Below are 15,797 nucleotides of genomic sequence, written 5' to 3'. Positions count from 1 at the left end.
ACCTTTTTTAAAAGCAGCGAGATCGAACGGTAACGCTTGGCACGCTCCACAAAAACCTTTAATTAGCACGATTGCACGGGTGGGGTTGGGGAGGGGGGAAGGTACAAAAAAGGCCTTTGCGTTAATTCAACAAACACGCCCCTGTCTCCTCCGCGCTGTGAAATGCTCGCGGAACAGCGGAGGGTGCGGCTGAATCCACCTTGTCCTCCTTCCACTGGGCAGCCAATCCTCGCTGCAGCGGCGGCGGCGGCGGCGAACCCGACGGCTTAATTACAATTCGCAGTAAAGCCTCTTAGCCCCCGGGGGGCCGGCTGCGTGTACATTGCGCAGATTTAAAACGTTACTGATCGCTGCGGGTTGCAGGAAGAGGTCACGCCCAAGATTGGTGGGAGTGAGCAGGCAGAGAGGGAGGTCATGTTGCCTGCCTTCATCGTCATCCTCCCCTCCTCCTCCTCCTGCTCCCTCATCTTCCCCACACCTCTCTCACCCCACTCCGAGCATCCCGCCGTCGTAGACCAAGCGGGGTCTAATGCCTTGGGCAGAACACATGGCGCGGCGGGGGGGGGGGGGATCCAATCTTCGCAGTGGGCGAATCCAAAAAGAAGATGAGCGATTAGGATTAAGGGCAATCTGTTTGCGGGTCGGCTGCTCGGTGTGGAGGTCTGTCCAGGTGTGAGGGGGGGCGCCTGTCAGCAGCCCAGCATGTACCTGGCGCGGGCGGGTACACGCACGGCACACGACCTCATTAGCAGTGCAGACCACACACTCGCCCTTTTACACTTGCACGGGCAGGTGAAGGCACAGCCCTGCAACTGCTTGCAGATACCACTGCTGGTGGAAGGGGCCTGCAGCAGGAGGATATCCTCTTCTACAGCAGTGAACCATCTTAGAGGTGGTGGGAGTCCACTCACCCCCTTCACAGGCGGGCTTCCCTTTATGCCGCTAGGCAGGCAGAGTCAGAAGAGGGATTCGAGAAACCTGCCCCACATTTTCAACTGCTACTCTGGCAGAACAAATAAATGACATCTGACACCAAGTGCCAACCATTACCCCATTGCAGCCATGCCGGCACACAAAGCTGTATACCAGTGGAGGACTTTCCCTCTCGAGGACTTGAAAATTCTTTCTAGCGGGCCACGCAATAAACAACACCGCCAACACTGACTTGCCTGCGTCAAGGGGCCCTTGCGGAGACAACGGCACCATCACATTAGTGTTGGTTCCCAGTTGTCTAAAAATGGCCCTTCTTAGTCCCCAATTACAGTGCGGCTAGGACATTTTAAACAGCGGGTACAATTTAATGTGCAGGCTGTTTTCGAAGCGGTTATATAGCATCAAGGCCCACAGGCTGTGGTCCGATATAGTAGTGGGCCATACGGGGGCACGTGGGCCACATGAACTGTGGGAGCGTGGCCACGTTTGGCCAACAGGCTGTAGTTTCCCCGCTCCGCGACCCCTCAGACGCTCCAGGTGTGCAAGGTGCAGCGTGGGAAATCTGCGCCACTCACTTTGTGAGAAAAACTCCAGATGGCATCGCCTCAAGAAACTGCCCTCCCCCCTACCCCCCACACACACCCCCCCTTCTTCCAGTGCTTGGGAAAGAGCCAATTCAAACTGGGCACGCAAGGGCACCCTGGGTCACGTGGGGCAGATGCGTGCGAGCGAGTGACCTCTGCTCTCCTTGCGTCTCCACCGGCTGTCGCAGCCCAAGCGCTGATTGCGTGCGTTAGTGCTGCTACACGCGTCAGATTGTTTGTGTCCTTTATGTAACCGGGAGATTCAGTAAACCCATCGAGACGAGGGAAAACATCGCCTCCGTTTCAGGGAAGGAGATATAAAAAAAAACCTACGGCTGAAAAAAAAAACCCTGTTTAAACAAGCAATCAAAATAGGCTTCAAGTGTGTTCTGCTTTAAATAATTTAACCTTTTAGAGTGTGGCTTTTTTATACCAAAGAAACGGATATTTACAAGCATTTGATATTATGTTCAAAGCCTCAATAAACTGGAACGTGTAAAATGTACAGCCCTTTGTGTTTTCCACCGCCCCCTGTGAGATTTGGTGATTGTGGGCGAGTGAGCGGACGAGCCGGCATTAGTGAGCGAGCAAATCCATTGTGTGTGGGCGAGTGCGTGTTTGTATGCCCAGCGGGCGACTTAACTTGTGGGCCAGCGTGCACGAGCGTACCGTCGTTTGTGAACAAGCGAGTCGGTGCGCGCTGAGGCGGTCACGGCGAGCCAGGGGCCCAGCGTGTGCACGCACGCGTGCCGTGTACTCACCACGCGCCGTGTACTCACCACGCGCCGTGTACTCACCACGTGCCGTGTACTCACCACACACCGTGTACTCACCACGTACTCACCACACACCGTGTACTCACCACACACCGTGTACTCACCACGTGCTCACCACACACCGTGTACTCACCACACACCGTGTACTCACCACGTACTCACCACACACCGCGTACTCACCACACACCGTGTACTCACCACGTACTCACCACACACCGTGTACTCACCACGTGCTCACCACACACCGTGTACTCACCACACACCGTGTACTCACCACACACCGTGTACTCACCACGTGCTCACCACACACCGTGTACTCACCACACACCGCGTACTCACCACACACCGTGTACTCACCACGTACTCACCACACACCGTGTACTCACCACACACTGTGTACTCACCACACACCGCGTACTCACCACACACCGTGTACTCACCACGTACTCACCACACACCGTGTACTCACCACGTACTCACCACACACTGTGTACTCACCACACACCGTGTACTCACCACGTACTCGCCACACACCGTGTACTCACCACACACCGTGTACTCACCACGTACTCACCACACACCGTGTACTCACCACACACCGTGTACTCACCACGTACTCACCACACACAGTGTACTCACCACACCCGTGTACTCACCACGTACTCACCACACACTGTGTACTCACCACACACCGTGTACTCACCACGCGGTCCGAGCTTCCACGGCCTCCTTGCGCACCAGCCGTTTGTGGTCGTCCAGTGCCGTGCCCAGCGCGTGTATTACCGCCTGCTTGTGCGGCAGCACCTGACACGACAACAGCACGGGCGTCGCAACAACACCGACACGTCTCAGCAGCAACAGCGTCACAACAGCAGCGTCGCAACAGCAGCGGTGTCTCAGCAGCAACAGCAGCAGCAGCGTCACAACAGCAGCGGTGTCGCAAACAACACGAGCGTCGCAACAACGCTGGCGTCGCAACAACAGCGGCCTCATCACCTTCAGAAGTGGCTCGCTGCCACCGTTCGGCGAAGGTGGCGGCATTCGGTAGAATTGCGGTGTTTGCGCGACAGTGCCTTGCAGCTTCACCTGTACTGTACGTTCGCGTACCTTGCCTCTTCATATTCGCACGTGATTCTGAACCCCTTTCACCTCAGGGAAATTTTCTAAACAAATAAGAATTCGTCTTCTGCACGAGAAGTCTCATTGTTGCGTGGGGTCGGCTGCTAATTTCCCCTGCCCCCACCCCCACTCCTTCGCCTTTATTCTTCGCAGAGCTAATCGGTCGCTTCGTAAAAAAATTAGGTGGCGGGGGGGAGTGGAAATAAAGAAAGAAATTTATTTTAATGCGCCGCGCGGCTCAGACTTGATTTGATGGACACGAAATGAAGGAACGGCGCGCGGTAAGTGGGTTTTTAAAATCGTCAGCCTGCCGCTTAAGCCGGCCTGGGCGCTGTGAAGACATTAGTATGCACCTTGTCGCACGGAAGTGCTCCCAATTGCGCGACGCGTTTAATGAGCACAAGGGTTGCCATGGTTTGAGGTCGTCGCGGAAAGCGAGCGCTCATTAGCGCCGACGATTGGAGTGGCGCGGTCGTGGGCCTCGCACGCAAATGTTTGTCGTCACCGGTGGCGGCGGCGCGGACCTTGGGGGTCGAGTGGGGGTGGGGGTGGTGCAGCCGCCGAATGAAGACGATTGGTGGTCGCTCGGTTTTCATGGGTAATTTGGAAACGCGTCCATTCTGAAAGGCAATCTCCGGCGACCATTCGCGTGCAAGCGAAGCGATCCGCGGCGTTTATGCGAGCGGTTATGGAAGTGGAGGGATGGTGGTTGGTGGTGGTGGTGATGATGATGAGCTCATATCGCGTTTCTGTACGGTGCACTTCAAGTATACGCGCTTGGCGCTTGGCGATTGCTCATTGGAGACTAGCGCGGTGTTCTGGTTGGTGATCGACCGGAGAGCCATATGATTCGGGGGCGGAGTTTGAGTTTTGTTAAAAACCGAGGTTGACAAAATATGCCGTTGTAATATTAAACTTGTGGACAAACTGTGCACAGGGTAGATCGCCAATGAGAAAATAGAAAAATTAGCGCGAAGCATAATGGGGATTCTAATTGGCCGCTTGGGTTTGTCCCTGCTCGATTTTGTTGTCTCCGAGTTTTGGCCAAAGCTTTGTCCAAGTTGGCCTGATGTCTGCGGGGTAAGTCCCTGACAGCAGCGGAGCTTTATACTATTACATTTTTTTCAACAACAGCGAAGCATCTTCAGGAAAATTATCGCATCTCCCCCGTTTCCCCCCCACCCCGCACCCCTTTACAGACGGAAACGCAAAGCTAATTCATCAACGCTTTCAACTTCGGTTTGGAAAGCGTTATTAAAAAGGACAATCGGGGCTTGCTTTGCAATCGCTGTTCATCAGCGCCGGCCGCGAAACTCGCACTTTAAAACTGACGTCTTAAGCTCCCTCGGAGGAGCGACACCGTTGACCGACGCGGTTGGATTTGCGCGAGAAGCACTCTCGGGACGCGCCGGAGATCGCATAGCAGATAGAAAACATTTCTTTAGAACTGCTTTTTGTGTTTGGTTTCATGTCCTTCCCCCCACCCCCCCCCACACCTCCGGATGAGCACGGTTGGTTACGTACGGTGCGATAAAAGTTCTACGTACGTACGTCACCACCCGCAGCGGACCAGCGCGTGGCCGTGAAACGGGAAGCGAAGGGCGACTTACCACGTGCGCTGGCAGTTGCACCAACGCGCAGAGGCACTGAAGGGCTCCCATCCTCACTCTCTGTAACAAACAAGATGAAAACGCACACACACACACACGCCGTGTATAAACTACAGAGGCGAGGTCGAGTGGGACAGCCTTGACCCGGGCGAGTCAGAGAAAAAGTTTGATAATGATACGGTGAAAGAAAGTTATGGCAACCGCCGCTCATGAAGCCCCACTTTCTCCGCGTGATAACTCCAGCTTACCGCAATTTTTACGAGCCGATATTACTGTAAAACATATTTTTTGAAATATATATAATAAAGCGGCAACTGCACAGTTATTTGGAGAATTTCCTAAATATGTTTCCGCGCAGAGAATCTCGCGCTACAACGCTGCTCTCTGAATAAAAACAAAAACCCCCTGAGCGCTTCGATTCTGCGCTGCCAGATTATTATTCTGAGATGCTCTGCGGGAGGATGGGCTGCGAAGGGGCTTAGGAATCCACACGCAAAAGGCTGCTCGCACAGCACTTTTTTTTTGCGACGCCGAACGCGGCAAGCGGCGCTTCTCGTAAAATAAACCCCACAGGCGACCTCTGTCGGGTGGGGGGGGGGCCGGGCGATCGTGGAGGTCGCGGCAAACCTCCCCCCGGCGGGCCGCCGTGCGTTTGAGAAAGTGGCATTAAATTGGCGACAGCCGCGGTGATTAATTGAATCATTTGCGGCTCCGATTAACGTAATGGATCGCTCCTCTTTACGAGCTCTCATGAGCATGTGGGGGGGGGGGGGGGGGGGAACAGGCGCGCGGGACACGCGGGAACTTTCTCTCGCGCGTAAGTGCGTGTGTGAGTGTGCACAACCTGTGCGCGTACATGTGTGCGTACATGTGTGTATGACACGCAAGCTAACGCGTACATGTGTGTATGACACGCAAGCGAGCGCGTACATGTGTGTATGACACGCAAGCGAGCGCGTACGCTTTTTTAATAAACGCTCATTGTCAAAAATGGTGACGAACATCCGAAACCTTGCTTCTGGGCCTCCCCAAGGTCAATTCGGCCTGAAATGAGAATCTGGCGCAGTGTGCATACATCAGCACGATGGAGATAAAGGCACATTACCCGTTTGCGTGTCGTGCCGACCCTCAGAGGTGCTTGCTAACCGTACTTGCCCCGACATCCAGTTAAAGGCAAAACAGGCGATCTTTGTATTCGTGTGTGTGTGTGTCAACCAATTGTTGCATCCAAATCGTGAAAGTAATCTGCTCAAACTAATGGAATGGACCCTCTGACGGCCCCCTCAAGATTCCTGTTACAAAGGTAAAATAAAAATAAACTGCCCATTTCATCTGCAGTCTCCCTGGAGGACGTGAAAAAAATAAACACTCTCCTCCTCGACCCCATTCCCCTACCCCCACGGCACCCGGTAGCTGATGAGAGACATCGCCCCATCGCGGTACGCCGAGCGACAGTTCTCCGCGCGGGGTTTTGCGCATGCACACACGCGCGTGTGTACACGCGTGTACGTGCGTGTGTGCACGCGCGTGTGTGTACGTGCGCGTGTACGCGTGTGTGTGTACGTGGAGCGAGAGCCACGTGTGCAGCCTCGTAAAAAACGTCGCTCTCGTGCGAGCGAGCAGACGCCTCGAGCGTCAGGCGTGCCATCGATCGGCCCGCGAGCCGAGCGCAGCGCGTGCAAACCGCCGGAGCGCGACTCGCACGAGAGCGAGCGTCGCGCGCCGCGAGAGCCAGCCAACGATTGCCGCGAGCGCGTACGGGCGGGCGGGCAGACATCTCGCGGGAGAGCGAGCAGGTGTTCTACGAGCGAGCCCCGTGCGCGGGTTCGTTCGAGTCGGTGACCTCGCTTCGTCGGGAACGCGCGCGGCTGCGAGCGAGTGACGCGGCCCCTCACCATGGCCGCGCTGCCGCAGAGCAGCAGGAGGCGCGTCACGAGCGTGTCGACGTGCGCGCTCAGGGTGAGCGGCGCGTCGCACAGCGCCTCCCGCAGCAGGGAGAGCGCCGACCGCTGCACCGTCGCGTCCGCCGAGCTCAGCGAGTCCAGCAGCACGGGGCACAGCTGCGAGAGAATCGGAATATTTGTATTTACACTGGAGGAATTCCGATGTGCTGTAAAGTTATTTTTCACACATGTCCAGTTGTAGAAAGAGAGAGGTCATGGGGGTTACACGGCCGAGCGATGCCGCGGCATCTGCCACTCATACAGATTTGCGGGTCGGGCACCGGTGGGCCGCCCTGGTTAATACTGCCGGTGTAATCGAACGCAAATACTCCGCCGCGTCTGCTTCACGGCGGACGTTAAAGACCCCGTGCCGTGATTCGAACAAGAAAAAAAATTAATAAAAAAAAGAAAAGAAAAAAAAGTTATTTTTATTATTTTATTATTTCCATTCTACGTGACTTTACCGAAAGAACCAAGAAGATGAATCCCTGCAGTCATGAAAGCTTTAAATCGAAACAGAAAACAATTCCCGGCGAATTACTTAAAATCGGGGAAAACCACCCCCCATGCCCGTCTGTGACAGACAGCGCCTCCTTGATCCCCTTTGTGCCGTAATGTTGGCGCAAATACCAGCTATACGAAATCTCATGTCCGTACAGCAAGGCCGACGACGCATCCTCTACCCAGGAACTCTCCCCATACCCCCCCTCCAAAAAAACATTTACGGATAATATCAGTCGCAAAAGCCTACGTGTTAAACCCTACCCCCACAAAGCCACACTCACACATGCACAAACGCGCGCATACGCGCACACACACACACACGTGCGCACCCCGCCCACGCACACGCCAACCGCCCACGCACTACCTCCACGGAGCCGGAGGTTCATTTCTCGCTTCAGCTGCTCACAGCGGGAAATCAAACCAAGGTGGAAATTCCAAAAAAGGGGCAGAAATTCCACATTCCCATGGCGCGGGCGAGTGTCTCGCAGTATGATCGCTTGGCGTGGGTCACGGTGTGCTGGATTTCGAACTGCCGAGTGTATATTAATCAACCCACATCTCGGTTGTACAAATTGGCACCTCTCCCCATTAATGTGTCTCCAGCTTTCCACTGTCAAAATAGATCATCTCAATGGGCTCTTAACTGGTTAAACAAAGCACGATGATACAATTGCGTTACCGAGCGTGCCGAGACGAGACGTGAGGCTAGCACGGTTGACGACATACATCGCGAAGCAAGTTCAAGGTACATTAATACAGGCGTGTCTAGTGGGGAATGTTATTAATTTTGTGCTCGTTTACCCAAAAAGTCTCCTGGTTCTGCGGAGTTTTTTTTGCAGACCGGGGCGATGATTGCCGAGTATATTCCATATAATTGGTTTTTTACCCTTCTATCTGGCAACAAAACTGACACATTTTTTACAAGGAGTCATGTTTGCATAGACCACAATACCTGCAGTCATAATGCAAACAAAAAACATAACTCTGATGATGTATGCACTGTCCTTGAAGTTGATTGGTCCACACCCGAGACAGCTTTCCTTAGAGCCTAGTCTCACATGGGTTGGACCAGATGACGCCAAAAGGCGCACAACCAGATAGAAGGGTAAAAAACCAATTATCATATTTTTACTGGCAAATGAGGTTCCAATGGAGTATATTCCAACCGAGTGATTTTCGGATATTTTCCAAATTTGGAAAACTTGGACGATGACGTCGGCACGGGCGGGGGGGGGCACAAGTAAAAGGGGCGTCGCTCTCACCGTGGGCATTTCGGAGAGGACAACTTGCTTGGGCAGGGATCCCAGTAGATGTGACAGCGCCCTCAGGCAGTGCGCCTTGTGATCTGCAAGGAGAGACAAGAGCGAGAGCGAGGGAGAGAGCGAACGAGCGCCGTCCGCGCTTTAATTAAATGCACGGTCACTGTGGTCCCCGCCACGAGCAATGTGGCACAGCTGTTATCGCGCCCCCCCCACCCCCACCCCTGCCCCCCCCCCACCCGCTCCCGCACTCCCACCTCCAAAAATAATTTAAAGAGCCAGCGACACCAGGGGAGATACTCGTCGTTGATTACAATTGCAAAAGGCTCAGCAATTGCAAAAGCAAATGGCTCAGCCATTGCAAAAAAGCAAAAATGGCTTGGCCGTTGTCTGTTATTAACATGGTAGCATGACCTTACTTAAAAAGGGGGCCATACAAAAACTCAGGTGATGCTGGGGTGGGCAGAAAGTGACACGATGTTTAATAAGCTGCAAACAAATTTGAAACGCTAAACAGAATGAGGAACGACGACACGATCTGCGTTTACCCATCGTGCATTCTGCTCCGCTTTGAGCTACCCCCACCCTCCCCCCCCCTCCACCACCCCCTCCACCACCCCCCCCACCACCCCCCCCACCACCCCCCCCACCACCCCCCCCACCACACCCTCCACCACCCCCCCCACCACACCCTCCACCACCCCCCCACCACTCCGTGTGTACGACAAGGAAAGGCTGAAAGCGACACCCATTAATCGCTTTCATTGTACACATTTTGCAATGCACCATCATTGTTTGTTCTTTGACCCGACGATAAGAACCCAGAAGGAGGGTGGGGGGCTTGAGTCCCCCCCTCCAGCTACCCACGGCACTATTGGGGTAAAACATTATTTTTATTTGGGGGGGGGGGGGGGTGGAATAGTTTGCTTGAATTTTTGTTTTATTATGCAATGAAAATCTATCACAACCAGTGTGTCTACGGCAGGGTCGGTATTTAGAAATGCAGGCTTGCGACGGCCACATGCTTCTGTGAAATCGCTTTTGGGGGGGAAAAAAACAATGACACATCGACTCCCAATGTACATTTTATTTCCCCTTCTATACAGCGGGCGGCGGCGGTTGCGAGGTTTGGCCGTTGATGCTCCCGTCTTTGTTGAACCAGCGCAGCTTTCATGGAATTTTGTCGGTCAGATTTCTGAACATCGATTTTAAATTTTTTTATATTTTTGTTGGAAAGTGCCGCGCATGCTCCTTAAGCAAATACCTCTTGTGCACACGCGCACCCATGCACGCAGGCACGCGCAAGCCCTCCCCGGGGCACATGAATCAAACCCTAGTTGATTTATTTTTTATAAACGAGCCACGCACGAAACTTGATTCATCAGGGTTTCCGCGTAGACTGTAGATGCCGCTAAATATGAACGGATCCATTTTTCACGAGGACACATCTGCCTTCTCCTGCCAAGGACTCGGGGCGATTCCTGCCTCTGGCGGTCGTGATTGATCTATTTAGGGCGAAGGCGACCCGCTCCCACGAGTGGTGGTCGCGTGTTGCTGGCACTCGTCCGCAACAGCAGCAGGAGGAGGAGGAGGTGTCCATGCACAGCCCATTTGATCAATTCCCATCCTGAATGAAAGTCTCTTCCGCCCCCCCCCTCCCTTTTGGGGGGAAGGGGGGTTCACTTTGACCATACTTCATCACGCCGGTCGATGCCGGTTTGCGAAAGCGGTGGGGGTGGGGTGGGGGGGGGATCGCAGATGCGGAGTGCACGCCGGCAATTCGGCGATTAATTGCTGGAGGTGTGATCGGTGGAGCGTACACAGAAGTACAGCGCAATGGATTTTGCTTTGCGACAAGAAAGAGATTTGGAAATAAATACCGGATCGGTGCGGGTTTAGCCCGACTCGCGCCTGTAGAGTCGAGCGATTACTCATGGGGCAGGTGGGGTTGGCGAGTCGTGTGAAGATGGAAACACCTTTAACTGCAGCGCGACAGGTATATTGTCGCGAGGCCATCGGTGTGCAGTTTGAGCACCGTTCTCTGATCTCCAGGCTAAGTAGATAATATAATGATCAGCTAATTCACTGCGAGTGGTTACAAACGTAATGATTGATTGGACTGAACCAAGGCGCCGATTAGTAATTAACACCGAGATGATCTGTGCAGGCTTGGCTTGTGTAACGCAATTATAACGTGATTAATAATAACTCTTTCAAGATTCACTTTGAGGAGGGTGCAGCTGGCATAAACTGCTCAAATCCCTCGTCCTATAAGGCTATGCACCCAAGTGTCTGCTCACTGCCTTCGCCGATGTGCGCTGGACCCCGCGTGGTGAAGGAGGGTAAAATAACCCCGACGACCCGCGCGGAGCTTGGGAGCCCTCCGTGCAGCGGTGGGATTGACAAAAGCACCGCGCACGTATACACGAGCGGTACACGCAAGCCTGTAACATTCGGTCAAGTCTTTTTTTTTCCCCCCCTAAGGAATACTGGCTGCGTTATCTTTGGGGCGATTGTCACGTAAACTTTCGAGATTGTGATCACGAACCACTGCTCGCAATAGCAAAAGGGAAGGAAGAGGCTGCGGCAAAGCAAAAGTAGCACGTGCTACTTTTGCTACGAGGATAATCCAGCACTGGGTTTAGGTCATGGAAGGCCCAGAGACTTTCCAGCACCACCTCGCAGGGCCCGGCGGAAGAGATGAGAAAGAGTGACCCGTCAAACACCGTCGGCATGGTGAACTAAGCATCTTGGACAGGGTTAAGAGTTCGGTTTAAGGCTAGTTCACAAGTGTTGTGATAATAAAAATTATAACGACTTATAATTTGGCCGATACCACTGACACCGTGTGTGTTTTAGCGATGGGAGGATACCGTTGAAAACCCACGGCAACCCGGGGGAGAACATACAAACTTCACGGAGAATGGAAGCCCGAAGCCAGGGCCTCGTTGCTGCGAGGCACAAGCGGTACCACCGCGCCTCCCCGCCGAGTGATGGTTGACATGTAAGGGTGACGAGCGAGAGGGTTGGGTGTGACGAGGGTTAAGTGTCAGGGCTGAGTAGCTGTGGCGGACACTCACCAGGCAGGGCGGAAGCGAGCTGCAGGAGCAGCACGCTCCCGTGCTCCGTGTACACGCGCTGGCGGAAGAGCGGGCGCAGGTCCGCGTGCGCCGCAGGGCTCAGCTCTCCGTCCGTGTCGCTCGTCAGCAGCGCGAAGCCATCGGCCGCCGCCGGCCCCAGCTCCGGGTCGCTCAGCAGCTGTACGAGCTGCGGGGTCGGGGGGTTTGTGGCGATCACAGGAAGGGCCGGGGGTGATGTTGCCCCCCCACACTGGGGCACGAAACTAAAACTAGTTTAGATTTTACTGGGTAAGGCCCACTGAGCTGTGTAGTTTTAAGAAGCGACCTGGCCGTCACAAATGAGAGTTCAACGAAGTGGCTCATCACGTGGAAGTTTATAGCGTTGATCCTAAATGTGGAGTGAACAACGCGAGAACCCGGAGAAAAATCCACACGACCACGGGGACAGAGACACCCAAGCTCCAAATATACAGCCAGCAGGCATCAGGGTCGGGATCGAATCCACGACCTCCTGTACACCAGGCGAGGTAGTTAACATCTCATAGCCACCGTGGCTGTTAACATACACCGGCATGTCTCGTGAACATCCGTGTTAGACACTTATAGGAACACACGGATAACGCAGTCACCCTCCTTGAAACGGTCCAAATGAAAACGCGGTCAATACCTGGTTCACCAAGACGGGCGCCTTGGGATGATATCTTATCACCAGCGCCTTTGTGAGCTGCAAGAGAAGACGGAGGGAATGAACGTGCCACGGACACGGAAATCCATGGTCCGAGCCGCCTACCCCGAGCCGGATGACTGAATAACGGATTGATTGACGTCGTCGCAGGCGTGTGCATCGCGTTCTTGCGCGCGAGCTGGGCGGGGGAGCGCTACGAACCCGGCCACCCGAGTTCGATTGCCGCTCACGGCCAACACCAGTGATGACTATTGGAACCGGTTCTGGGCCCCCCTAGGTTGACTCAGCATCAAATCAGGACCTGGTGTGTAAACATTGATACTAGGGAGACAAAGGCAGCTGGGCATAGTGCTGGCCACCAATCCACCCATGTGCCGTGCCGTTCTTCATAGGTGCTCGCTAACAGCACTTGCTCCAAAAGTCTGCTATGCTTATAGAGGGGGGATCTTTGTCTTGTTGTGCGAGCTGTAGCCTCCATGTCAAGCCACCGCATGCCCAAGCAGCTTCTGTTTGGCCAGATGGGGCTAAATGGGTGTGGGGCGGGCTAGGGAAGAGATGGATTGACGTGGTCCAGGATGTTGGCACTGATTGGACTGGCCGATGACTGGTACCAGCAGTGTCAAGATCGGTGAACGAGGTTCGTTAATGACGCTAGGTGGAGACGGTCGCCCTCCAGCAACAACGGAGGGCAGAGGGCGCGACGCTCACAACAACGAGCGGAGTGGCGGGCGGCTATAACGCAGAAAGTTGGAAGTGGGTAGCACGGTTGGTGCATCAGCCAGTCATCTCAGTCAGTCAACCAATGGCACCTGGGTCTGCCCTGTGACCTCCTGCCAGCGGACCTTTGACAGACCACGTCGCCTCAAAGTGCACCTAGCTTGGCACGAGCGCCGTGGTTATGTGACCGCCACTTAGTGGTGAACGGCCATTGTTGTTGTTGTTGTTGTTGCGAGCTGTAATCGCTTGCAGAGGCTGTTTGGTAGAACAGGACAGACAGCTACCGACCCAGAGCAGCGAGACGAGGGCTCTCCTCCGCTCAGCGGCGGGCTCGCAGGGCAGAAGGCCGCGATGAACTCTGTCCAGGAAGTCGTCCAGCAGGGAATCCAATTCCTCCCCTGCAGTGTGTAACACGTTAAGGAGGGTATTCAATACACACCCAAATACAAACGGAATAATAAGATACCTCCGTTGTGTTTTTTCACAAACAAATAGAATCAGAATATGTATTTTGAGATATCCAGTAGTTTTCACGGTTAGGTCAAGTACTGTACACCCTCCTGGCTTTCCAGAACAATATTATCCAGCAGCATTTTTACGAAACAAGAAAACTGCGGTGCCATTCCCCTACACCGATGGGTGCCGCCAATTCAACCACACTTTAATCGCGATCGGGGAGCCGAACTCCAGCTTTGAAACCGGGGGGGGCAGCCCTCAGCGTCTTCGACCTGCACCCCCCCACCCACCACCACCACCCCAGGAACCCCCACGTGCACGGCCTTGCCCACCGGTTGGGTGTTTGTTGAGCAGGGCCGCGAGGCAGCTAGCCGAGGCCGAGTAGGTGGGCTCGTGCAGCGAGCAGCAGCACAGGTGCGCGAGCGCCCGCAGCAGTCGGTCCTGGGACGGCACGGCCACCTGCGGAAGGCAGTGGCGGCGGGTTCAATCCGATGGCGCCTGAGGGGGAGGAGGGGGAGGGGAGGGGGCGACCCGCGACGCACCACGCTAGCGGGCAGCGTTGACGCGGGAGCGTAGTACGGTGCAACGCTGGGCTTGGTCGCACACTAGCCCTACGCTATCCACCACGCAGCACAGGTCTGCAGCCGCCTTCGACAACCAGAATCAGAATCTTTATCCTGGAAGAATCCGATCAGCTGTGAAGCTCTTTTTCACGGATGTCCAGTGCGCGGCACTCATCCATCATCCAAGCAATGTGCAGGCTAAAACCTGCGCAGCTTACGAGACGCGGCGGCAAGATCGGTCGCATTGCGGGGGCGATTCGATCGCAGGTGGATGGAGATGTAAGGCGTCGACTAAATTATTTGCGACAAACACCGTGCCACCACTGCGCTCCCCCCCCTCCCCCTGACCCCCGCCAAGCCTCGCCGACTCTTTAAATGCGTGGGGAGCAGAGGGGGAGGGGTGGGGGGGGGCGCCATCTGTGGTGCGGTGTCAGTCGAACGATACATCGGCATCACGGCAGAAAATGGAAAATTTTCAATCTTGTATAACACTGCGGTAGAATCTAAAATTCAGACAAATTGAAATGCACACCTCATTCTTTTGCCCCGACTCCACGTATTAGAGCGAATGTAACTACAAATTCGTTCCCAGCCTCCTATATATACTTGCTTCTTTGCACGTCCTAGGACGGAAGCTGTGATATTTATTGAGCAGGGTATAATTGTATCTTGTGTAAATTTAATGGCAGTGAATTTTTCATAAATGTATGTCATCAAACACTTCACTGCATTTCACTGAAGCACTGTTTATAACTGACCTTCAATTTGTTCAAATTCACTGCTCTGATACTTTATTCTCTTCTGCTTTCGGTCGCTGGGGTTGAAATTAATTGGAAATCGATCCAATATGTTGAAAATCACCGAGAAATGTCTATTTTACCATAACGTAGAAGCATAAAGTAGACTGACCTTTTGTCTCAAGTGCTGAAGAAATAAATAAAGACAGCAAATCCACTTTGTTGCTGCGTAGAATTATTTATTAGATTCACTTTCAATAAAGAAACGTCAAACTTAAAGCGAATTTGCAAAAAAACATGTTCTTTCCGCTCGACCTTTTTCTGCGCGAGTGTAAAAATCCACCCGCTCATGAATATTCATGATGGGGGGGGGGGAGGGTGCAGCATGTGGAGTGACGTCACGTGCATTACACACACACATTTATTGCCTTATTTTAAGTAGTAATATTTATATAATACCGATGCAATTAAAATTTTCAACCAAAATTTAAATCGCGCACTTTGCACTTTCAAAGCGCGTGCCCCATGTTATATTGAGTTAATCTGTACTGAAGTATCGGGGTCCTTGTATAATAAACACTGCGATACGATTTAAAATTAATACTAAATTACACGGCGCGCACTTTGGCAGCGTGGCGGCGAATGCGGCTCTGCCGGAGATTAAATCCACGCACGCGTACGACTCCGCGCCGAATCTATACACACGCACGTCGAATCAAGGTCGGCGCATTACCTGGAATGACAAAGCGCGACGCGGCGCAGTACTTCGTTAATTAAAAACCCGGGTACAAAGCAAAAAGGTTTTCCAATCAAAAACACACCCCCCCCACC

The 15,797-nt window shown here is 53.7% G+C and overlaps 1 protein-coding gene across 2 annotated transcripts in view; it reads right to left on the bottom strand.

The window, feature by feature from the left end:
* Window positions 1-59: 59 nt before the first annotated feature.
* The window catches only part of MMS19 (MMS19 cytosolic iron-sulfur assembly component), a 43,549-nt gene continuing 27,811 nt past the window's right edge, over window positions 60-15,797 (bottom strand). For both annotated transcript variants that reach the window (XM_078863189.1, XM_078863190.1), the window contains exons 23-31: window positions 13,999-14,125; window positions 13,499-13,608; window positions 12,476-12,532; window positions 11,809-11,995; window positions 8,732-8,814; window positions 6,918-7,082; window positions 5,023-5,082; window positions 2,997-3,097; window positions 60-708 (exon numbers count right to left, since the gene is read on the bottom strand). In XM_078863189.1, the coding sequence (XP_078719315.1) occupies window positions 690-708; window positions 2,997-3,097; window positions 5,023-5,082; window positions 6,918-7,082; window positions 8,732-8,814; window positions 11,809-11,995; window positions 12,476-12,532; window positions 13,499-13,608; window positions 13,999-14,125 (909 nt within the window). In that variant the 3' untranslated portion in view covers window positions 60-689. The remainder of the gene's footprint in view (window positions 709-2,996; window positions 3,098-5,022; window positions 5,083-6,917; window positions 7,083-8,731; window positions 8,815-11,808; window positions 11,996-12,475; window positions 12,533-13,498; window positions 13,609-13,998; window positions 14,126-15,797) is intronic.

The sequence above is a fragment of the Lampetra fluviatilis genome, chromosome 15 (genome assembly GCF_964198595.1).
Source record: "Lampetra fluviatilis chromosome 15, kcLamFluv1.1, whole genome shotgun sequence".
NCBI classification, from domain to species: domain Eukaryota; kingdom Metazoa; phylum Chordata; class Hyperoartia; order Petromyzontiformes; family Petromyzontidae; genus Lampetra; species Lampetra fluviatilis.
This window is presented reverse-complemented; position numbering and strand designations above follow the sequence as displayed.